Here is a 26,740-nt window from a genome sequence, read left to right on the forward strand (position 1 = left end):
AGTGACGCCACCAAAATTCAAACTTGGTTTGTGTATTGTGGTAATAAGCATTGTGTATAAGTTTCATAACATTTGGTTGAGGCAAACTAAAGTTAGAGAATGGAAACTAATAATGGGACGTACGGCTGGGGCATAAAAAAACAAATATGACATACATATTGCATCGATAGCAATTTCCTTAAACAGGACAAAAAGCATAAGGGCATGACTGCATGAGGACAATCACTTACGATGTTCTTAAAGTTTACAATTATATATGCCTTATTTCAGTCAAAACAAAAATTGTTGGTTGATAGACTATCATAGACTATCAATTTTGAGGGTTGAGATCTCACAAAACATGTTTAACCACACCACATGTTTGCACCTGTCATAAGCCAGAATCCTCTGGCCTTTGTAAGTCTTGTATGTATTTTAATTTTGGTTCATTTATATGTTTTTCAGAGTTTAGTGTGACATCCATTTTCGCTGAACTAGTATACATTATTGTCTAGGGGCCAGCTGAAGCCCACCTCCAGGTGTGGGATTTTCTCGCTGTGTTGAAGACCCATTGGTGGCTTTGGGCTGTTTTCTGCTCTTTGGACTCTCTTGTTTCCATTCTCAATTTTATATCATATAAGTGACAAACTTGATTTGAACTCTGGTGGACAAATGTAAATACATAAAACTGGTTTAACTCCACTACAGTTTGAGCCTATGATAAGTCAGGCTATCTGGACCATGTGTTGTTAGTATGTTTATTTTTCAGAGGAGTTGGGTATTGGTGGTTTGTATGGTTTGTTGTCAAGTCAAATAATTTTGTATATTCCTGGTATCTTTTTAAAGTATAATATATATGCTGCCAAGGGAGGCCACTGGGATGAAAAGAAAAATTCAACTGTCACTGGAAAAATGAGGTATATTGGATAAGGGCAGAATGTTACCTTGCAACATGGCACCTATTATAACCACTCGACAAGTTGACAGGGTTCTTTACATGCAGAGAGCTTGGCATTCTCCCTACATTAGACATCATATCAAACATTCCCATGCCAACCAGAAGGGGCTGCATGTTTATACATCCTACACAGCCAAATAGATGGCCCCTCAGCATGTGTTTTATTGCCTAACAGGAGAAATCCAGGTGACAATAATTTCTATACCACAAATATTTAACAGGCTGCAAAGAGGGCTGAAAATACAGTTGACGTCTCATTTGAAAATGCAAACAAAGGAAGACCCAAAGGGTGTAATAGATAGTTTGAGGATGCTCAACTGATTTCCCTTTGCTGTCATATTTGAGGACAATTTGCACAAATTCCTTTGTAAATATTTTGTCTTGTTTAACTGACTGCTAAACTTAAAACATTTGTTTTCTAAATAAGTTTAATTTGTTTAAGCCTTGTATAGCTCATCACTACTATCTAGCAATGAGTTTTTTTTTTTATTATATATGCTTATACCGTGTTTAAATTAGGTAAGTCATAGAATAAAATCAACCAGTTTGCCCGCCACCACGACTACCAAGGGAAATGACTCCCATTCAAATTACATCACTCAAAAACTATCTATTATTTCAAATATTGGCATATAATCAAACAATCATAGAATAAAATCAATCAGTTTGCTCTTCACCATGACTACCAAGGGAAATAACTCCATATCAAATTACATCACTCAAAAACTATATATTTTTTTCAAATATTGGCATAAAATCAAACAACATTTCTGCTACAAAAGAACTTTATTCTATGCTAATACTGATACAAAACTGGTCTTCAGTATAATAAATAATAAATTTAAAAATATTCAACAACCAATGAAAACTAAGACATTGACTAGATGCTTGAGTGAATGGCTACTAAAATAGCCTCTAAACACTGATACATTTAGTACACAATTGCATTTCATCAAATAAATTGAGAATTTGAGACTGCCATTTCCGATATTATTATGCTTTGTTCATTAAAAGTGCATTGTGAAGCTTAGATGTGAAATAACAATAAATGATATAAACATGTATTATCGATATTTTATAGTTAAATAATAGGTGTACTACATGTACTATTAATATTCAAAAAGCAAAATGGACAAAAAATGTGGTACTGAATAAAAATTATGTATAAAAATTTTACTTTTGATTGACATATGCTTCTTACATGAGAGACTAAAAAAAAATTACGGCCAATGGATCCAAGATCCATAAAATGTCTTTGAAAGTACATTGTATTGGTATAAATGTGAACTAAAACTAAGATTGTTTGCATGTTCGATGTTGACTAACTGTATCTAAGTTTTTGGCATAGAAAATAAAACGGAATATCACAGGTAAGTACTTTGTACACTAAATTACAAAAAAAATTATCAACAATTTGGCAACTTGACTGGCAGGATTTAATGTTTAATGTTATTAAATCATTGAAAAATTGACAACAGAGAATGAAATTTAAGAAAAAGCTGGGATGTGGTGTTTTTCTTCATTAACAAAATCCTTACACATAGCGAAGGATAAGCTATTACTGTTCATCATTTTAGAGTCAAAATACTTTTATTTTTATTTTTTTTTGTAAGTCCAAAATACTTTCTCTAATAACAAATATATCCTGTACATGCGAAACAAAGTGTTTTTAGATGACTGCTTGCATAAATTCATATAAAAGAATGATCACTAATTTATTCTTTTCTTTTAAAATTGGAATGATTAAAGCAAAGATCGTTACAAATCATACTCTGTAAAGCTTATACTTTCTTTTTGAAATTGAGTACCAACAAATTCAAGAAAATAAAGTAAAATTCAATCTCTGTTGCCTTTCAAAAACTAGTCTACAAGTATATAAACAAATAATACTTAAAACAATGATATTTGCATCATGGGAATCTTCTGCATAAATTGATAATTTATATCCCTGTAAAACATATAAATAAACTTTGCATGCATATTATAAAGAATTATTGCTTTAATACACATATTTAGCATAGTAGCTAGAATCTGATTAAAAATATTTCTATCTATATCTACATTTTACTTGCATAGGTTTAAAGTGAACTTTAGACAGACCTCTTCTGAAGGCAAAGAAAAAAAAAACTCTTTTGAAACCTTTTTTTAAAAAATTCCATCGAATAAAACTTTAAAGAATGTTGTAATTATAAGTTCAGGTACCAGTTGGTCAATTCTTAAAGTATAAATAGACAAAAAATGAAAAACCAATTGTGAATTTGATGAAGAATGGAAATTACTAAGGTTTTGTTTCAAAAGAGTTATCTCCTCTTTGACCATAGAATGCCTGTCTAATTTTTAGATTTGACTATTTCAACATCAAAAGCTTATTTACAAATGCATGGATGAAATATAATCATAATTTAATATGAAAAGAACACAAGCTAAGTTGATAGATTGTTAGTAGATGATATACTAACAATTAATTTCCTCATTGTATAATGTCAATTATTTGTATAGTAATTAGAAAAAAATACTTTAATTTTTTTTATTGCAACTAAAACTGAAAAAATAATTAAATAATTCAAGAAACGTATAGGAATAGAAGGAGATGCGGGATATATGTCAATGAGACAGTAGCCCAACAACATGAATAATTGTAACAAGTATACTGTGACTTATCAGTAGAACTTGTTTTCTTTTCATACTTAATTATTACTGCATTATTAGGAAGCCAGAAACTAAATAAAATGTTGTATACATCATTGGCATCTGTTAACTTGAAAAGTATTAAATTTGTTTTTTAAATTGTCAAATAAAATACTATTACAATGTCATGTATCAAGCTCTCATGAAAATAACTATTACTAATGAATACTACTATACTAGAAAAGACTATGTGGAAAAAATGAAAAATATAGAGTTCATCCACAATTCAGAAAATTTCCTTATTTTTTGGTTATATTGAAGGGGAAAAATATGGATTTAGAAATACACTTACACAAATAAAGAAGAAAAAGTTGTTAACATTTGTGATGCTGTAAATTTTTTTGTTCAGAGAGCACTAGAAAAAAATAGAAAAACTATTTTTAGATATACATGTAGTTTGTTAGGTCTCTGTCTAAACATTATAACACAAACATGAATTATTTTTTGATGTAATGCAATTATGAACATGATGAAAGCATGCATAGAATACTGATAAATAAATATGCATGTGTATGAATGATACAAATAAAATCATGAAATGTAACATAAATAATATATATGTGTCTTAATACCTTTGAATAATTCAACCGTTGCTATAACATAATTACAAGACATTTAATAGTCTGAAAAATTATTTGACTAGAAAAAAGGGATTGTCATAAAACCAATTTTATAACCTCTAATAGCAAAACAAAAATCTACTCACAACTTAAAAAAAAACTTCCTGAGCTAAAATATGTATCACAACACATGAAACAATACAAAACAACCATGCAGGATTTAATATTTATTCTAAATAATTGTATTTAATTAATAATGATTTCTTAAAACCTGCATAGATTTGAATTTTTTTTTTTTTCAATTTGAGGATATACATCCTTCTTCAAATTATACTTAATAAAGGAAAAAGTAAACAAAAATGAATGCAGAAGACATGAAGTGAAACCATTGACATATAACACAGATATTAACAAATTATTCATCTTTACCAATTATATAATTTAAAATTAATCTCCTGGATCATAAAAGAAATTTTCGTTGTCAAAATAAACTGACAACAAACAAAATAATAGTTGTGGACGGAAATCTAAACTGAAACAAAACAATAAAAGGTAGATTGCATTTTGTATATTTAGCTCTGATCTTTACATAAAGAACTATTTGGTCTCTCCAGTAATTTGAATATTAAAGGTAATATCAACATTCACTTTGATGTTCAAATAAGTTTTCAAAGTTTAGCTATTTTTGTATTTTGCTTGACCATTATAGATATTTCGCATATCTATCAAATATGAAAAAATGAAACAAGAAAATCAAACATTATATGCAACAAAATGAAACAATAAAGACAAGAAATGTACACTGCTCTGGAGATCTGATTAACTACCACAGTATGCTATGGTATAACAACAAAACACAACAATTAAAATGCATAGATTAATATTATACAAATAGTGCATAAATATTTGGCAATTGTGGGAAAGGTCTGAATAGAGTTAGCTCCCTTTGACCAGTGAAGTTATAAAGAAACAAATCAAATTTTGTGTTTGAAAGAATAAATCTTAAAAAAGAAATAAAAAAATCCCCATAAAAAACAGACTATTTGATCTTTGTACTATTATACTTCACAATATAAACAACTTGTATCTTTTTGTTATAAATTAAGGAAATTAAATAATTCTTAAACATTTAACATTTGCATATTGACAGCATATATCCAAGTTTAATTGCATATATTATTGTTCAGCACTTTTCTAATATATTTCAGCTTTTTGTTTCTGGAAGATGATGATGTAGGTTACCATTCTGACTGTGACGATTTCGACTTTTGCGGGTTGAGAAAATCTTTTCACATCCTTTTATTGTACAGTGAAACATTTCTTTTGGATGATTGATTTCAAAATGTTCTTTCAAAGCTAAATTATCCTTGAATTTTGATTGACAGACATGACAATGGACATTTATACCATTTTTATGGATGGCAATTTCATCTTTTTCAGTTTCATTGTCAAAGTTGTTGTTTTCATTTTTCTTGTCAATTTCATCTTCTGAATCTTCGTCATCCCCATCAGAACTATCTCCATGTTTGTTCCCATTTGTTTTGGCATATTTGTCAACAGAACTCTCCATTTTTTCAATATTCAATTCTTCACGTTCCTCTGACTGGTCATTGTCATTATCCAGTAAGCTTTGTCGTAACTTTTCACAGTCAGCACTGTGCCTCTCCTGATTTCGTTTAGATTTAAAAAATGCATTGCACCCATTTACAGAACAGAAATGCATAGATTTGAAATGCAAGTTTTGAAGATGAGAGCGTACATCTTCCATACTTAGAAAATTTTCATTACACATGACACATCTTTCTGGATTTTCCTTACTGAAAGGTAATTCTCCAACAGAATCATCAGAAGAGGATATTTTTTGCCCAGTTTCCATATTTGTAAAAGATGACTTAGATTCAGACAAAGCACTATGGTCACTTGAAAGTGAATCCTCGTCTTGATTTAAGGGAACCTTTTTAGAGTAATCAATAACCTCATCATTGCAGGATTTTGACAAAAGGGAAGCTATTTTTGGATACTCCTTCTGTGCATGTCCGTTAGGTAGTTCATGACTTCTGTAATCTCGCCTTATTTCACCCAATTCAATGTCATTATCATCACTGGTATCCACGACTAATTTACGCTTCAAATAATGTTTTTCGGCTAAGCTATCATTATCCATCTGATATCTTTGATGAAGGCTAAGGTATTGTTCATCATTCATGTCTTCTTTTCCGTCCTCTTTCACATGTTCATCTTCAGAATTATCATCACTCATATCAGGCATACTAGAAGGCTGTGTTAGACGAGTCGGTACCATATTTTTACGACGATTTGATCGGTGGTGAGGGGAGTCATCACGTTCTGACTTGAGGTCTGAATCTTTCCTGTCAACAAGACTGAGGTCTTTGGGCATATCATCATCCAATCGGTATCTTTTCTCTGGTGATGGAAACACAGACATCTGTGCATTTAAAGCAGAATAGAACAGTGCATGATTAGCACGAGCAAGCTCATGTGTGTCGAACTGTGAAACAATACTTGGATCTGACAAGCTTGTAGGCAACCCAACCATACTTGGTGGACTTGCTACCATATTTGGTGACATACAAGAGTCTTCATCAATAATACTGGCCCCTTCAGGTAACTTGACTCTTTTTTGTGGCATATGTAACTTAGGATTAGGATTAGCACTGTGTCTGTTACGACTCCTCCTGGAACTAAACATCATGTTACATCCATCAACGCTACATTTATGCATTTCCTTCAAATGAACTGCACTGTAGTGGATTTTTAGTGCACCTTTATCACAGAAAGTCTTATTACACGCTGTACACAATACCCGCTTTTTCCCATTAGGTCCTATGAAAGAAGTACCAAAGCTAGCTGATGGAGTCCATTGTCTTTTGACTGGATTGTGTGATTTTCTTAAATGTTTGGCATTGTGGTCATCATACATTAAACTGTTCCCATGATCCCTCGGTGAAGAAAAGTCAAGAGCTCTGCTACTACCCAGATCTCCTGGTTGCATGATGGGCAATGACATCAGAGCTGATGATTTGACTGGTGTGCCGTCGCTCTCTGAGATTTGAGGTGTGTATGGTGGTGTATCTGATTTCGATGATGTAGGTGTCAAACTCATATTTTTAGGACTATCACTTGAATATGATTCCGGATTATGTTTTTCAGGTATGCCTGGGCTCATTGCAGGACTACTTTGTTCCCTGTGGTAATCAAATGGCTGCATGGTCTGTAGTCTGCCTAATGGTGATGACGTAACAGGACTTGATGATGGTACTCCGGAGGTCACATGACTTCTGACATCATTACTCAAAGGTGGAGAAAAGTTTAAAAGTGATGGAGGAGTCATTAGACGGCTTCCTATTGGCACAAACGGAAGCCGATTACCAAACAGATGACGAGGCTCAAGACCTCTCATGTAGTTATGAACTGAGTGGTTGCTTCTTTCGATGAATTTCTTGATTTCAGATTCAGCTCTGGTTGATTGCATCTTAAATAAATCTTGTTGTTCCTTTGTGTCTTGAAGAATAATTTCTTGTGCTATAGATTTTGTTTCTCCAAATCGCAAAAACTGCTGCAACATAATGTGTTCCTCTTCTCGGGAGGCAATGGACCATTTATCTAGGACTTTCCCGTTAGTATCCTGAAAAAGAGATAAAAATGGTTTAAAATAGTGCTATTTAATTAGTCTGCATTAAACATATACTATCATTTTTATGTCAAGTGAATGCTTATAAAAACGCTCTACACATTTATGGTTAATCCTTTTCATTTTGATTTTTAATTTTTAAAATTTTTTTATTTTGGTTAATTCAAATCATTTATTAATAATGTATTACCTTATTCACCGATGGTTAAAAAGTCGAAATTTGTATTTATACGATATAGTACCACTAATGTATAAAATATGAAGTCCAGTAGTTCAACTTTTGTAGAATTGTAGACCAGTAATTGATGGGTTCAAAAGAAACCTAAGAACAAATAACCTTATAATTTAGAAAACAATTGAAAACCTTTAGACATACATTCTATATGTAAGCTGATCATTTTATTTGTAAGCTGATTCATCATTAAACATAATATAAGTATCTATTAACAAAATAGCATGAAGGACAGAAAACTATATCTTTTTATTGCTTATAATGTTTTTTTCGTTGAACACTGTAATTTACGATGACCTATCCACATAGAGTCTCCTATTTATCAGTTCTAGTCCCAGTAGTAATCGTGTTATAATGTTACGTGATGGCATTTGCTTATTTAGACTACTTATTATCGTTACTATAATACAAATTCTCCCAACTGGACCATAAAGTTAAATCATTCAACGATCATGAAAGAAACAATCAAATTACAGCAATTTTTTCTTGTCAAATAAAATGATGTCCCACACGACGATGCAAATATTATTTAATGTATCCTCATAATATTGGTAAACTAATTTCTGACACCTTGATGGCGTATTTTCGTCATAAAATGTCATTTCCCAATCCAGCGATTAAGACGAGAGGTGTCCAGTTTATTCCAAACATGCTGACATTCGTTAATATTTTATTCAACAGATCAAGTGAGTTGCTCCACCGAGGACAGTCTAGAGTTTTATTGCATTGCAATTGACAATGAATTAATTCTGCTGAACATGACATGGGTACACGGGAATAACCATAAATGTCTGCAGTGTTTGGTATCAATTTAGAATTATACGGCTTATTTAGTAAAACTCTCACAGCGACCACAATAGACTTGTCAGTTGGAAATTAGTCGGCTAACTCAGAAAATTACATGCCCACTGTATATTCTAAAGCATATATAAAATAGAAATATATTTTCTGATAAATTCAAATTTTACTTATACATGTAACAGGACACCATGAAATGCAATATGCCTAAACAATAGTTTAAAATGTTAAAAAATACCAATTTCTTACGAATGGAGATGGTCAGACTTCCCTGAATTATAATCAATTCTAATATCACATAAAAAGTTTATGAACATCAGTCAATGGAACTATTGCACATGTATAACATTCATTTTTTAAAAATAAAATGATGACAAAACTTCTTTTTATCATTTAGAGTTCCAGCTCATATGATATGAACAGTTATGGTACTTTATACCTTGTCTTTGAAAAATATGTTTACACTGGAAATAAAGGGATTTCTGAATATCTTCCATTGATACTTCAATCTTCTATATTTCCTGAATATATCTTTTTTAGGAAATTTCTACTTTATAGTATCTATTAACAGAGAGGAAGGTTAAACAATTTTAATAAGTCTGTCAGATGCAAGTATTTATATTTTTGAATTCAGTTTTACATATATGACTTAGGAAAAAGTGAGAAACCTGCCAAATTAGGTCTTATTTGGAGATCTTGTAATTAATTTCCCTAACAGTCTTAATTTACAAAAAAAGGTATTTCATTTCAAGATGTCTGAAACAAAAGATGTTGATGTGAGTAAAATATATTTTTAGGTAAGGCTGTTGATTTAGCAAAATTATGTAAAAAATGGCAAATTTAGTTTGTTTTTTTTCGTCGATATTGACATACTTATGACATTAGAGTTGACTCTACAATCCTATTCCTTTATGAATAAATCAACATAATTTTCAATGGTTTGAAGAATTTTTTTTTTTTTGCAAATATATTGGCAAAATAATGGCCCTTATCATCATCATCCTTGTCATAGAAAACTAAATAAAACTCTCATTTAAAATACAGTATCTAAGTTCAAGAAACTTAGACATTTCTTGTAACAGAAAATTACTGTTTGATGTGTCTATGGGAGAAATTGATTACAGGGTGTTTTTTTTCTAATCAATTTTACATGAAGTCATGCTACCCTTGTCTCACATGGGACAATCCAATGATTAAGGAATACCACAGTTGGTCGTCAGAATGTCATGACTATTGGCAGTCTGCTTTCAAAATCAAATCAAATCATTCCCTCTTTTTTTTGTTTCTTAAGATCAAATAAATTATTTCTTTGATTGACATGCAGAAATTTTTCAGAGTTGGCTCTGATCTAATTAAATGAGTTAATTTTACTTTAAAATTAACTAATTTGTGTTCGGTTCTATAATTTGTTAACTGCAAATTTAAGTTAGATGGACCTACACATTAATCACACCTGATCATTGAAATTAAGAATATAGTCAGGTGAAATTAAAAAAATCCAGAATTTAAAATTGAATCTATAAATTAGAAGAGCATTAGTAAGGAACAAAATAAGCTTAAAATATTGATAGGTTATGAAACTCCTTTTAAAGATATTTAATTTTTTAAAATGGCGGGAAATGGCTGACTCAAGACTTTTACCTTATATTTAGCATTGGCATTATTTGGGTCTCAAATCTAAAGAAAAGAAATATAGAATCTGCTTTAATTTTGGAAAATGACCTTTTATGAGCTATTAATGTCTTATATGAAAAGAAAAGTTGATGACATGGGGCAAAATATTTTACCCTGTATCGTAGGAAAAAATCCAAGGAGTCCGAACATCTGACAAAAATCCCTAAACCTGACATGACTACATCCTTAACCCTTTTGTTTTTTTCCATCTCCTAGGACACAAACCAAGGCTATGAGAGTACAGACCATCAATGACTAACTTTCAATTTGTTATTCATTACTTCTGAATAATGCACATACTAAAATTTTGTGAGGCTCATTATTTTTTCCATTGATAAAAACAGTCAATATGCTTTCTGTAAGTCATCTGTAAATGATGGATGAAAGGCATAAAAGCTAAACAGATCTTTTATGTCAGGCAAGGTGATACTTCTTAACAAATTAATGAAAGATTTCACTTGTAAATGCACTAAATTTAATCCCCTATAAACCGTAATGAACATTGTGTTATAAAGAAACATATATTTCAGAATAATAAGAGACCTCCAAATATCTCATTTTTTTAATATCTAACGTCACATTTTCATAATAAAAGCACCACAAAATATTTGGTTTTATGATTAGGAATCAATAAACAACACATGTAAACGGGACGCTTTTGCTTGAATTTTTTTCTGCACATGCATCAAAAATTTACCTAATTATTGTAGGAAATGATTATAAATCAAGCAAACTCTGATGTTTTGCATTTTCTAAATTATCACCCAGTAAATATGTGCTTGGTTATTATCAATTTACTGTGTTACACTTCGCCAAAAACCATCACAAAAAGATAATGGCAAATCACCTGAAAGAATGTCTACAATTAGAGACCATACAGATAATATCATCTTATAATCACTTTTTGTTCATTTTCCAGAATCCTAATGTCATGAATTACAAGATTCAGACACGTCCTTTGTTGGAGTAAAACCCAGTAGTTTTACACTCTTTACCCCTTGAATTCCAAGTTTTATTTATTTTCAATTACATATTTATTAACTTTGAACCAAATGCTTTATTGCAAATTATTTGAAAATATGATTCAAATTTAAATTTATTTTACTTATCTAAGAAAATAATCTTTAAATTAAAAAATAAAATTACTGATCCAGGTGGTCTTAAACTTCTCTTGATATAACAATCATTGAATTTGAAAGGTAAATCTGTCATTTTACAAATGCAAAACTGATATTAACAGAGGTTATGGTTGAGGTGCATACATGAAAACAAAATGCATATCAATTTAATCAAAATCTATCTACAATTTTTTTTCTAAATGTTAAAAATTTATCCCTTCCATATGCATTGGGCTGTTTTCTGCTCTTTGGTCGGGTTGTTGTCTTGTTGATGCATTCCCAATTTCCATTCTCAATTTCATTTTGGACACCTCAGCATATAAAACAAAAGGACCCATATACTAAACTAAGAGATCTTCTTGCAATTTCCTGTCCCCTGCAAATTTATGTTGAGGGTAACTACTCCTTACCATATGATCAAGCTTAGCTATGTGGGTGTACGAAAACATTGGAATATTTTCTGAACACAAAAAATTCAAACGAGATATTTCATGACACCTGCATGTACTTTAAGCAAAAGAAAGAAAAGACTGCTTGTAAAATGGTTTCTACTTCAACATAAAATACAAGACCGTCCTTCATGTTGAAAGACAAAAACATAAAATCACTTCTGTTAAAACTTGATGTAAAAGTGAACTTTACTTATATTTTATCAATTAAATGTGCATTATCTCCCATTATACAGAGAAGAAAGAGCTTGTGCTCGTAATAAATAGTTCCGAGACAGATGTGGATCAAAGGCTACGGAGAGGAAAATTCTTGCCAAAAATACAAAAAATCACTATCTGTTTGTAATAAATTAAAAAGAAGACACAGAAAAATTAAAAGAATGAAACCGTGAGAAGCAACTACCAGAAAGAACTTGACAATCAAAGATACTTGTGTGTAATCATCAACCGAAGAGGGAACACTTATTCCCCATCTGTGTACCATCAAGGACAATTATCTGTGCATTTGTTCACTAAGGCAGGACACTTGATTTATTCTTAGCATGTGCTGATGAATGCTTCCGGACAAAAAATTCTTAAGCTGCAATTATCTAATTAACCCTCTTCCCAAAATGTGCTTTAGACAAAAAGACAGTCATGTGTTTTTTCTTGTTTACAATGAAATATGAGGACGCATTGGTTAATTAAGAATAACGAGAAAAGCACAAGGAAACAGTACTATAGCATTTCATAGATTACATAACATTATGAGGGTCTCTGAAATGTCTGTCATAAAAACTATCAAAAATAGTACTTCCAAATTACTACTACTCAATAGTTCTGTCATATAATTAATCAGCTATATCAGTACTAAATTATAACTCTCAACAACAAGTAGTTGATGTGGTTTTTGTGTGAGAACAGGAAAATAAACAAGATCACAAGATTTCTACAATTCATTTACCATGGGGAAAGCCACTATTGTTTTCCTAGTGGTTAAATCAACTCTCAAAAAACAAGTTCTTACTTTTCAGTATGGTTCAAAGAAGTTTCAGAAATCTCTAATCAAAAACAGCATACTGTCAAATAGGCCAACTACAAACACATACTGTGCATTAATTCATTGTCATGGGTACCAACTTTTTGTTGATTGAGGAAAAAAATGTATTTTCGAGGATTTTTTATTTCTGGGTTTTACCATTTAAAGTCTGCAAACAATCCTATTGAAAATTTAGACATTGTTAAAACATTTAAATCCATTATTAATCTTTTCCCATGAAATCCCTGAGTACTGGTATCCGAGGATCAATTGTGAATCCACAATTACCCCCATCTTCTTTAATTTAAATTAAGAATTTAGACTGAAACAAAGAAGCCTTCAATAGTTCATCAACAGAAATTGCCACAATGAAAAAAAAATCATGAATTTCCAGTTATCTTCTTTATTTGTGACATTTTTTTCAGAGTTTTCAATTGCTTGACCAAGTTTGTGAAGAACTTAACATATCTTAGACAAACAACACTCACAAAAATAACATTCCATGACAATATTTGATGTAAATAAAATGTACATATTTCCAATATTTACATTGACATGTTCTTTAGAATCATCCTGTTTCTGGTCAAAACTGTATCCCATGATACATCATTATACCACATCATAATCCAGGTCACAAGTGAGTTTTCTGGATATTGTATAAAAGATGAACAAAAAAGATCTGACAAGAAGAGATGTCTAGAAACAAACATAATGGTCCACAAGAGACGTCAATAACATAAAATTAATGATGTCTTTTTAATTTAATAATTCAATATATGGGACATTATTGTATGATAGAGTTAATTATTCTATTGGAACAAAACAGTCGATGTCCCATTTGTAAACTTAAGGGAAAATATTGTATGACGTATCTTAAATAGAGAAAAACAAAAACCATTGTGATAAAACCAAATAGTCGACACTAAAGTTTACAGAAAATGATCGATTTCATCAAATGTTAAAACATATTAATTATTATAAACAAAAACATTATCAATCAATTATGAATCCTATTTGGTGACTTGAAGAAGATGAATTATACAAAAATTACATTTCATTCGATAGCTTTTCTTTTGAACGGTGAAGACGAAAATTATCAATAAAGAAAGAAAAAAAAAACCCTACCTATAAAAACCGCAAAATTTGCATTTATTTGAGTAATCAAGGTTTTACTTATTTCAATTACTGATACAACCCACTATTCTGTTTAAACTGTGAAAAATAGTGACTATGATTTAGTTTCTAAGTGCTGTTTTGTGTCTGAGTGCTCACAGAAGGATTATTTAGACAGATTTTCAGCTGTAGGTGTATATACAGAAGACAGGATGTGACTTAGTAAACACTACTATCCTAAAAATCATCCAATTTTCTTCAAAATCATTGACAGGTTTTAAAAGATGGCATGTGGTGTGATTCAGATTGACGTCAAACGTTTTGGTGATTCTGACTCTCTGCCAAATGATGCTACCACAGATAGATAGGCACTTCAATACGACAATTTAATGTGCCTATTCTAAAAGTTGATAAATTTTCTTTGAGGAGAAACTTTTTCTGATATTTCTGCACTGCAGGCTGTCTTAGTTTAATGTTTCTAGATCTTCATGTCTTATCTACTATTTTGAAGAAGAGTTTTGATATCATTTCTGCAATGTCAAAACTTGAGAAAATTGACAATTTTTGCCATACTTAAGTCATTAAATAGTGAGTGTATAAATAAATATAAAAAGCAATTCAAATTGTAAATTTTTGGACCTTAACCAACATGTCATCAATTTGCCTTTTCAATGCTTTATATAAACAATCATTGTGTGTATAATATTCAAGTCTGATAAAATATAAGAAGTCATTCCCTTGTTCTACAAACAAATATAACATAGTTTCTTAACAATTTGATCTTGTACTTGAAATTTAGCAAAAAAATTAAGCAGAATAAATTTTTGAAATGCACATCTGGTGTATCAAATTAGCTACAGTATCGTTTAATCTCATTTGATATAACTTAGATATCAACATGTATTTATCTATTCATGATGAGATTTAGTGCAATTATCAATGAGACAGCAACCTTCAAAGATTACTGGAAAAGATTAGAATAAATAAATGGGGAATGTGTCCATGGGACACAGATGATGCCCCCGCTTGCATATAATGTGATAAAGGAACATAACTCAAGAAGGGTAAAAGTTTGATCTGTGTTTTGTGGTAATAAGCATTGTCTATACGTTTCATAACATTTGGTTGAGGTAAACTAAAATTCAGCAATTTTTCCATTTGTAAAGGAGTATAACTCTAGAACGGTAAATGTGACGCCACTTAAATTCAAATTTGATCTGTGTTTTGTGGTAATAAGTATTGTGTATTAGTGTCATAACATTTGGTTGAGGCAAACTAAAGTTAGAGAACGGAAACGAAAACTTCAGCAATTTTTCCATTTGTAAAGGGCATAACTCTAGAACGGAAGAAGTGACGCCACCAAAATTCATACTTGATCTGCGTTTTGTGGTAATAAGCATTCAGTTTAAGTTTCATAACATTTGGTTGAGGCAAACTAAAGTAAGAGAACAGAAAGCAATTTTGGGATGTACGTACGTACAGACAGACAGACAAGGGTAAAACTTAATGCCCCCTCTGTTACGGCGGGGGCATAAAAACATTAAATTTTGTTCAGAGAAGGTACAAATTATACATCCTTTATCCCTGACATTAACTGAAATGGTACAATGAAAGCAACCTGTAACATTTTGAGGGAAACCTACAACATTTTCCCCAAACTTTAATAAACATTTATGTTTATGACAAAGATATTTGTAAGTGTGCCAATAATGACCCAGAAATCCTGGAAGGCATGTGGCCTGTCTTTCTGTTGTCAGTTTAATGAGATTATGATGATAGACAGAACTGTGTGCTACTACCAGTACATCTATTGAGGACCTGCAGGAAGAATTTGAAGGGGTGACACAGGGGTTCTCATTTCCTAAATCCTGTTTTTTACAAATTTTTTGTCAATTTCAACTTTTTTCCCCCCAGATCCCACTTTTTGTACCCCTATATCTGACAACCATTACATTGTATATATCCCACATCCCATAAGCATGTCATCCCCCTGAAAAATTATGACATACTGATCCTTTTTGATGAATGTTGCTATGACCAATTTAGTTTCTGACCATGTTTCTATACATCAAAAACGCTTAACTATCCAAAAATATGATGTACAGAGACAGGAATTTTAAAACATTTTATAGAAAATATATGGAACTTTTTTTCAGATTTAACGTTTATTGTTGTTGACAAAATGATTATGTTCATTTTAGGCATATCATTTATTTCAAAGAAATTTTGAAAACATAACCTTTAAATGTAATGAGTTAAGTTTCCCCAAAAACTAATTGTAAACATTTGTTGGTTAGTCTTAGACATGAGTTTCATACATTTGTAGCGAAGAAAAAAAAAAAGTAAAGTAAGAAGCAATGGTAGGCTTAAAATAAGTAACCGATTTGCAAAATAAACATATTGTCTTTACAACTATTTTATAAATTTGAGTGAACACTATTTCAAGACATGAGGTATAAAATTTTGTGGTAACTTTTTTCATCATTAGCATTCTTCGTTAATGTTACTCTGCAAGATGCAACACCTTAAGCTTCCGCATCAAAGGAGGCACAATTACGTTTATACCAGTTTCCGATTTTAACAGAACTCATTTTCAAGAAAACCTATTAGCAGACATAATTACAAATGACATATACACGTGGCATTTGTTAGGATCAATCTCTCTACTATCTATTTACCTGCAGAAATTATTATCAAATGGTCGCATATGCCTTACAGATGTCCCATTAAAATAGTTTATATTTAGATTTTAATGTAAAAGTTGTGTTTTGTCATTAAATTTTGGCTTTGTTCAGGGTACTAAATGTTAGCTGCAAAATCCAAAAAATACATTTGACAAAATATCACACAGAATTAGTTGCTTTCGAAAATTTGAGCAACTGCCAAAGTGATTGCTGATTCATGTGCTACAATTTATCAAAAGTCACTCCTGTGGTAGAAAATAAAAGTGTCAAAAAACAAAGCTTCTAGAATTGATCACAGTAAGATCATACACTATTGTCTCATATTTATCATATGCTTGCCAAATTTTCACGCCTCTTAAACTTATGTTGTTGTCTAGTTTATTTTTTAGCAAAACAAAAGCTATTTCAAGAAAGAAAAACAGTATAAATGTGGTTATTTGTCAGTTACAAAAATTAATAAACAAAAGAGTCATGAAATTCAATACAAAAAGTGAGTAATTATATACATTTTTATAGACTTGTATGAAATTTGACGCAGTAGAAAAAGTAATAATCAGTGACATGTTAAAGAACAAGACTGCCTTTAAAAAATAGAGGTGTTACAGAAAAGAGGTTCCTTCTTTAGCTACAATGATGCTAAAGCAACGGTACTCTCTCTCTCAACAAATAAAAGCAAGCTTTGGTAGTTACATTCATTTGCAAGTAAATAGCTGCTTGCATCCACTTCATTTGGACTCTGGTGGACAGTTGTCTCATTGGCAATCATACCCCATCAGTTAATTTTTAAATTTTTTTGGTACTTTTATTTTACCTGTAAGATATATCCTCTTGCATAGTCTTCATAAGACCACCCAAAGCTCTGCAAAACTTGAAGGACTTCATCATGTTGCAAGACACTGAAAAGTCGGTCCAGTAATATCTTCAGTCGGACAGGTGTAGCTGTGGCTCCGTACAACAGTAGGCTGGCTATGTCAAAAACAACATTTGGTTGTACCACTTCCACCGACATTCCTAGGTTGTATATGTGTCTGTATCCTAATTTATCTAGTGCTGAAAAATAATAATAAATATTTTGTAGCAAGATCAAATTGTCATACTTTTTGACATTTAAGTAATGTTTCCTGTCCTATTGTATGCACGACTCCAAGGAAACTTGCTGCATTGTTCTCATTTATGCTGCAACTGTGCTATTTGAGAAGTCAAATTGCATTGACCGTGCATTCATTTGTGATATACAGTCACTGATAGTATCTTTAAACATCACTTATTGCTCAAATTTACACCTATCATACATGGGGATTTAAAAGTCAATTGACACAAAGTCAAATAGTACAAATGAAACACATAGTACAATTGTAGCAGTCAACAGTGGAAGATTGAAAATCAACACCTAAGTTATTATTTCCCCTGATTTTCATCTTCATTTTTTGTCCCCATGATTTTCATCTTCATTTTTTGTCCCCATGATTTTCATCTTCAGTTTTTTCCCATGATTTTCATTTTGTTTCTTTTCCCATGATTTTCATCTTTCTTTTCTGAAGAATTAATGTTCCTCGTAACAATTGCTATAAATGACAGCTGATGATCAGTCCTACTCAGGATCTAAGTGTATCAGTAATTAAATGTCTATTTCAAAAATATGTTAATTTCATGTCTCTTAGAAAGACTATTATCAAATAGACCAATATAATTGCCATCTTTGAAAGTGATACCTGATGATCTTCTGGCATTTTCTAATGAATACATTTGATCTATGACTTGGAAGAATTTTTGTGTCAGAGAGGAAACTTGTGTAACAAATTCTGCAAGTGGACAGTTTTTAAAATATTGTTGTTTTTTTGGATGTTGAAAGGGAGGATATTCAAAATCAGTAATTTTTAATGTATAAAGTTGTTCAACATTTTTTTTATACAAAAACAGATTTAAATCTTCATCTGCACTGTAATTGAAATAAAGAGTCCCATCTACAGTTCCTATTTCTTTGCCTTAAAATTGTTAGATCTGGAGCTTTTATCCTCCACAAAAATAGTTTTTTGTTGGATAAAATTCCATCAGATATATTTCTTAAAACCAAAATACCTTAAGGGAATTCACATCACAGAATAAAGTGCATTAGTATATTAAATGTACCAGGGAGAAAAAAAAAAACGTAGGACATGGTTCACACAGATTCCCTTTTTAGTATATCCCCTAATCCCATCTCAAGGTCAATGGATCTGCATTGGATCTGATTATTTAATGAATTTTGCGGTTGGTCTTTTTGTGGTTCTTTGTTTGCCAAAAATGTGTGTTAAAATGTAATATGTGCTCAATAATGTTTTCCATTTGTTTAATGTGTTTGAGCTTTTGATTTTGCCGTTTGATAAAGGACTTTCCGTTTTGAATTTTCCTTGGAGTTTAGTATTTTTCTTATTTTTGTATTTTTTCTATTATCATTTACAACTACATGCACAGCCAAAATGTCAACAATGAAATCCAACAACTTTTTCTTATAAAACCTTGAATTTGCTGCTTTGTATTTTAACTGTAATAAACCATACATTGAAAACATCATCTGGTAAAGAAAGCTATATTTTTTTCTCACTGTGACGATTGCTCAAATTCTGGCATTGGCTATCATGTCAAGTGCAAATTGTTTGAGGGTACTTATTGTAAATTAGAACGAACCTGCTGATGAGCTTCACATATTTATAGATAACAGGCTGATATACCAAAATACTGTCTTAAATCACGGAATTCAAAGTCGCTTTTATCATACATCCACTGTGTCAGTCATAGCTTATATCAAATGATGAACCATGTAATTATTTTTTATCAAAATGAGGCTTCCCATCCTAATCTTGAATGCAGGAAACATTTGTACAAATATATATACTTCCTACAGAGAAAGATCAGTGACAAAATAATGTTTTTTTCCAGTATGTTTTGTATAATGCTGATTGTTAATTTGCTGGGCGAAATAAACTAATCCCCTGCTCATTAAGTCTGGAGGTAACAAATAGGTTATTTATAATAGAAATAACACATTTTTATTATCAGATTCATCCATCCTGAAAAAAGTCAGGCTTTTTGATGGACACCAAACAAAACATTGTCTCTTGTATCAGTTTATTTAACCATGTTTCTTTTCAGTTCAGGACCCGTGCATAAATAGAGCAAACAGTTTTTAACTTAACCAAATAAACATCATTTATAAATGTAGTCAATTTTTTATTCATTTTTTTTCTACAAGGAAATTTCAAACTTTATTATAGTTGTAAAGAGGACACAAAAAGAAAAATCAGGGGAGACAATCCCTCATATTTTTGGTATTTTTTTCTGATAGTGAACTCTTGCTGGCATTTAAAATCCCTTAACGATATGCAATTTTATCATATTATACATTAAAGGATTAGTAAAAAAAATTCCATTTTAAAAAATCATTTGAAATTTTGATATTTATTAAAAAAAGTCAGGAAAGCTGATGTACAATTATTTTCTTAATCATTGAAGGGAGATAACTCACACAAGGCAAAGTTAATTAATTGTCTCAATGAAAATAGTAATTATAATTTCTGGCAATACAAAATAAATATGACTGTATTCGTAGTAGTGGGGTTAAAAGTGTAAAAAGGTGGAGATGGGATCATTAATCTTATCCTATTGATGTATAACAACAAATAGTTGTCACAACAAGCGACAATTCAGAGGAAAATACAATGTTGATAATTGATGTTGTGAATTGGAGACACTTTTATGGAAAAGTCGTTATATAAATTGTCTCTATAAAAAATAATCCTGTTAGTTGTAAGAATAAAAGTAAAATGTTGTCAAAGCACTGTAGACATTGATCAAACATAGATACAGCAACAAAAGATAAGTGTTCTATCACTATTGACCGTCATTAACTATGTTTACAATAGTCGAGGCGCGGGACAAAAACTGCAGCAACAATATCTGTTATTACAGTTTGGACTACTTTAATGTCCGCTGATAATATTTTGTACCAATCATTCTTGATGTCGCAGAATGATCAGGGGAGTTCTAATTATATTATTTTGTCCATTGCAAGTGAAATTTTGCTTTAAATGTATTGTTTAAGTACTGTCATCATTTTTGCTGTCCATTTATAAGGGAAAAAATAGCATAAAGAGAAAAAATTGAATAATTTGTGATGGAAAATCACTTTTAAATTTTGAACAGTTTAAAACGTATTTGTTTGTAAATTTCCTCCTAGAGACTCCTTATAATGCATGCTTTATCATATATTTTTCATTCTTAATTTTCAAATAGACCAAAAACCATACACAAATAAAAGTAGACATTGCAAACTTTTTATAACACTGCATGTACAGTAGCTTTTGTTTTGACATGTTTTCATTTCATGGATAATATAAAGTGAAGAGAATGGCTGAACTTTGTACATTTTTAACCTGATATCATGTAGATAATTTATGTTGTCTTTCCTCATTCTTGGCATTTACCTCTTCAAAGACACCATTTAGATAAGCATGATTAACTTCCACCACTACTGTTCAGAGATAACTGTTTATAATGAGTGCATTGCCAGTCCCTAATCTTCCAGGATGACATGTATACATATACTGACAGTAAACTGCACAAAAACAAACATCAAAAGCTTTTATTTATCAAATAAGTTCCATATAAATAAAAGACTTTATCATTTGTGTGCTGATCCATTAACATATTATCATTACCAGTGGGGAGTACTTGTATGACATCAAGGACTGTCCAATGACATTGCCTTATATGGTCACATGGTCTGTCACTGATGGAATTACCAGATATCAAAGCAGACGGTCACATGTAGCATGACATCAAAGCCATCCTCCAAATTGTTGACATAATACACAGATTAATTAATCATGTCTGATAATAATCAGAATCATGATTCTTATCAACATGGCAGTTTTGTTGTGGATATTTATTTGTACAGTATCTGGTCAAGCAAGCAGATCTCACTTCAATTATCCCTTGTAATTAAACTTAAACAAAGTTTCTTGTAACAGGTAAACATTTGATAAGTATAAGCTTCAAAGATATTATCATCAGTTTCAGTATTTAATAAGAATTGCTTAAAAGTTGATTAAAACTTAAAAAAGATTTTTTCCTTTTAATTTAAATTCTATAATATTTTTCATCATGTACAAAATTGTTCGTAATGCATAATTAAAACTCTATAAAAACATATAATTAAACAAAAGTAAGTTGCATCTAAGACCTACAGTAAAGTTGTAGTCTGAAATAATTCTTTTATTGTCTGATATTTTTTTCAAATCAATTTCCCTTTGTTTAACCCCAAAATTATTTGACAAGATAGTCATAACAAGACAGAAAGGACATAAGAGTAGGACATCCCCACTGAGATCATCCTCTTACTGAACAATTATCTCCCAGCATTCCTTGTTTATCTCAACACCAGTTGTCATGCTGAGTTATCTTCCCCTGATGTGCCATCTTTTACATTGTTTTGTCACAAAGCATTGGCTGCTCTCCAAATTCTTAAAAGCTATTTTCATAGCCAAAATTTACAGATGATATTCCTCTTTGTCATATCATTTTCATGTTAACTTTCTTACAATATTTTCATCAGAAGCACTTAACTGAAGCATTCTTTAATTTTGGTGGTGACGAACATCCCGATACAAAATATCTTAAGAGATACCAAAACACATAGAACTTCAAATAAAAAGATTTGAATTTGTCAGAAATGAGGACAATTTGATGTATCAGTTTTTGATAAACCCCATCTCACTGTAACTGATCACTTTGAAGAAAATCTTATTTCTTTTAAAATCTATACTTAAGCATGGAGTTGATGGATCTTAAACCCATTACTAAAACAATTACTGTCCTAAGTAAAAATGAAGGAGGACTGACCAAGCCATTGTTGTATACCATGTTATTTTGTGACATTACGCCAATGACAATATCGATTAAAATTTCTACAGTGTCAACCCTTCATATTAATTATACCTTCAGAATTCCAGGAACATGTCTAGAAGCTTTTATTAACGGCTCCTGATGTCTTATTTTTGGTGACTGGACAAAGTTTAGGGTGTCTTTCTCCATTTTAACTTTGTGACAAAGATTGAGTGTACTTATCGCTTGCCTTGTTATTTACCATTGATGTTTGGTCTTATGCCAGTGAAATAATTGCAAGTAACACAAAAGGAGGACTAGTGCATGACTGAAACTCAATACTTCAATCTTATTAGAATTGTCTGAGAGATGTAATATATGTATATGTTATAGTGTTGCTTTGTTTTCTCTGCAGATTTCAAAATTGAAAATTTGGAGTGAATAGTACTTATTCTTTAACATTTTTATAAATTTTTAGAAAATCTTCAGAAAAAATTGAGAACTTGAATCAAAGCGGAAAAATTTAGGAAAATTTAAAAAAGTTAACAATAATGACTATAATCTGAATGTTTACAAAGTATTAATGCTCTCTCAAAAAAGAGAAGTTTTATTATCTAGTCAGTTAAATCTGAAAACAAACATGTTCCCCCCTAGAAAACCTTAAACAAACATCTTTTTCTATATATAAGTCACAATAAAAAAAGTTTCAAATTCTGACATACTACATTAATTCACAAAACAGAAGAAAGCTTTGAAGTGTATCAATCAAGTTTGATGATGGTACATGAAACATTTGTATGAACTGTCATCTCTAAAACAAAATGAAAAATATTTTTGTTAGAGATTTTGACAAAGGTAAGCTGATTTTGGACGTGTGCCTACATTTTCCTGACCATATGTTCTTCCTCACCACAGTTGTGATGTATTTTCTTGGTGCATACTGATTATAGAAGACACATGTCCATTCTTTTAATGAGACAGCCAATAGGACTATTTCCAGATGTACTGAAATACAGGAGTAAATTTACCTTCCTGTGTACTAATTAATGAAGCGTCTGCAATCAAGGACTACTTCCAGATGTATAGAAGTGACAGTTGGTACATACAAAACAAAGCCATTACACCTACATAAAGCTGATATTAGAAATTAATTGATGCTTGACAGTGAAGAGCATGGTGCATATCCATCTTCAAAAGGGAATGAAAAATCTCTGTGAAGTATGAAAGATGGCTTTTTCTTCCTTTTTCTTTGATAACCACATTCAAATTGCACAATGAATTCATTTGACTAATAGTTATCAGTAAAACTTAGGGAAGAAAAAGTTAAGCCTTCTAAACTTTCTACAAGAACTTATCTGTTTGATGACAAGTAACATTATAAACTTCAAACTCTCCTCACATGTAAAGTCAATGGAGCTTTCTTATCCAAAAAATATTTAAATAAATAAAATATCATAAGATAACCTATTTATGTCACAAACCCTGAAATTCAATCCCTTTCAGTTGTCGCTAGTCTTTTTTTTTGCCTTTCCTTTGAAGATATGAGGGCTGATATAAATCTGTCTATCTGTTATATGGAATCCTGACTGATGTAAATAATTAAAACCTAGAAGATAATCTTGAAGAAGAATCAGCCTGGGTCCCAGCTGTTTTTGACAGCAGGTGATACTTAACAGCTTCGGGACACCAGATACATCAGAGGTTTGGAAATTCGATCCTGCCTGACTCGTGCTGCATTAGATAGCAGTATATTTCAGAGATTAATTATGACTTATCTATATGGTTCAATGCTGTTACCTCTGTGCAGTTTTCATTATATTTAATAACTTTACATGAATTTTTATGTTTTTCTATTTTACACACAGTTGGTCGCCTGATGATTCTTGATGGCTAAAACAGTTATTGTCATTTTTGGTTCTTGAACTGCAATGGTTTAAAAAGAAGGTGAAGCTATCTGCTTGTTAAATCAATAATTCCTAGTTTGTAAAACTCTATCTGACTCAAGAGAAACATAAAATTATCACTTCATATTCCTATTCACTAAAACTAGATTCAAAGACAATTCAAGGACTATCTTTTTTTTTTTTTATAAAAATCAAAATATTGGGTTTACTTCACTAGACAAATTCGTCTTTAAATTTTTGGAAAGAAACCAATTAAAGCTCTTAAAAAAGTCAACATCTATTCACGTGTCAAACCAATCGCTGAAGTCAAGAAACAGAAAGTTTATACACAAAGCAGACAGTTAATTCAGTGTAGACAAAATTTATATTTCAAGTTTAAATGAATGAGACAAGATAACTGTCTTTAAAACATTTTTGTCAGCAATTAGCTCTCTGAAGTAACGAAAATAAACTTGAGCCAGAAGTGATGTTCTTGGAACAGATGTATAAATGACAAAACATGTTAAAGTAACATCCCATCATATGTGCTGTCAATTCTGATTCCTCAAGGTCATTAAACTATAATTCTTACATCCTCTTGCCTCCATTTCCAAAATTAATTTACTTTAAACATGATTTTGACAAACCTTTTTTTTATTTTATTTACATCATACTTATCCCACTTGATATTGATGAATTCTTCAACATATTTTGCTTATTTATATAAACCCATAGATATGAATTAACTTATCTCATCTTCAATATGTTTACCAAAGATTCTGTACATATATCTAGATGTGTTTGTTAACTATGAATATTGTACGAATATATGTTTTCGTACATATTAACTTAAAGTTTGTTAGCTATGAGCATTGTCTTCATGATCTTCAAGAAAGCAGGGCTTGTGTTCATTTTTTAGCAACTGCCTGACAAAACTTCCTCATTTGACATTTTATCTACTAACTTTTTTAAGTTATCTTTTTCTCTGGATTCTCAACTTATAACATCTGTCTATATTAAAAAAGCAAAATATACCAGAAAAAAGGATAAATACCATAAATAAAAAAGCTTGACCCTGAGCCCAAGATATGCACAAAAACCCCCAAACAAAAACTGGTAAGCCTGAAAATAATCATATGTATCCCTAAAAAATCATTGAGTAGAAAATTTGAACATCATCTATCTCATTTTTTGATCTTTTTGCTTTTCATTAACATTTATCTATTGATAATTGTGAAACACTAGTTTTTCTTGGCCATACCATGAATTTTTATGGCGAAATATATTGTACACATCTTCAATTGCTTCTCCTTCATTTGCATAAATTATTTGCTGCTTGGCATTAACTAACAACAATCATTTGTCAATGACAAAGTATCATCCAGACAAAAATTTTTTCACAAACAATGAGAATTGGTAAGTAAATTAATAGATTTACCATATATACTGTATATTTATCCTAAAAGACAAGAGTGCGGCCTGTGTTTCACAAAAAAGTTTTGGGACCAAAATTGTTCGTAAGTATACCGAATTGTTCACGACTTATAATCAGCCACACCACCAATACTCCAATTCAAGATTAATAAACAATTTTGAAAAAGAAAGAGAAATTATGCAAAGTTTTGATCTTTCTTAAAAAATTTGAAAAACAGGCGTTCTGTTCCAGGTGCGGATGTCAGTGAGGTATAGAATTACATCAAGGACAGAACTAATGGTTTCATTCAGGAAAAAACACACTGTTTTTTTGTAAAATTTGCGTGAAAGATAACTGCCAGATAAATTTCTGTGTGATCTGTGTTTTAAATGTGACATTTCCCAGGTATCCCACGATAAGACACCATTCTAAGGATGTATGGATCATGAGAAGAGTCAACGTTTTATCGCAGGAGCGTGTCCGCATCAATGAATGAAGTATCTGCCAGCCAGGCTTGTGTCATGTACTTATTGTTTTGCCAACAGTTGTCTTTAGAAGGGTTACTGTGGGTCATGAATAATGAGGTTACTGTTAGTTTTAAATGAAATTCATTCACGTCTTGATTTGATAACAGACACCATTTCCTGTCACAGGCTCA

At 31.0% G+C, this 26,740-nt stretch overlaps 1 protein-coding gene across 2 annotated transcripts in view; it reads right to left on the minus strand.

The window, feature by feature from the left end:
* Nucleotides 1-1,704: 1,704 nt before the first annotated feature.
* The window catches only part of LOC127735190 (zinc finger protein basonuclin-1-like), a 47,565-nt gene continuing 22,529 nt past the window's right edge, over nucleotides 1,705-26,740 (minus strand). For both annotated transcript variants that reach the window (XM_052245313.1, XM_052245312.1), the window contains 2 exons: nucleotides 17,735-17,973; nucleotides 1,705-7,831 (listed from right to left, as the gene is read on the minus strand). In XM_052245313.1, coding sequence (XP_052101273.1) covers nucleotides 5,390-7,831; nucleotides 17,735-17,973 — 2,681 coding nt within the window. In that variant the 3' untranslated portion in view covers nucleotides 1,705-5,389. The remainder of the gene's footprint in view (nucleotides 7,832-17,734; nucleotides 17,974-26,740) is intronic.

Source organism: Mytilus californianus, unplaced genomic scaffold (assembly GCF_021869535.1).
Source record: "Mytilus californianus isolate M0D057914Y unplaced genomic scaffold, xbMytCali1.0.p SCAF_3, whole genome shotgun sequence".
Lineage (NCBI taxonomy): Eukaryota > Metazoa > Mollusca > Bivalvia > Mytilida > Mytilidae > Mytilus > Mytilus californianus.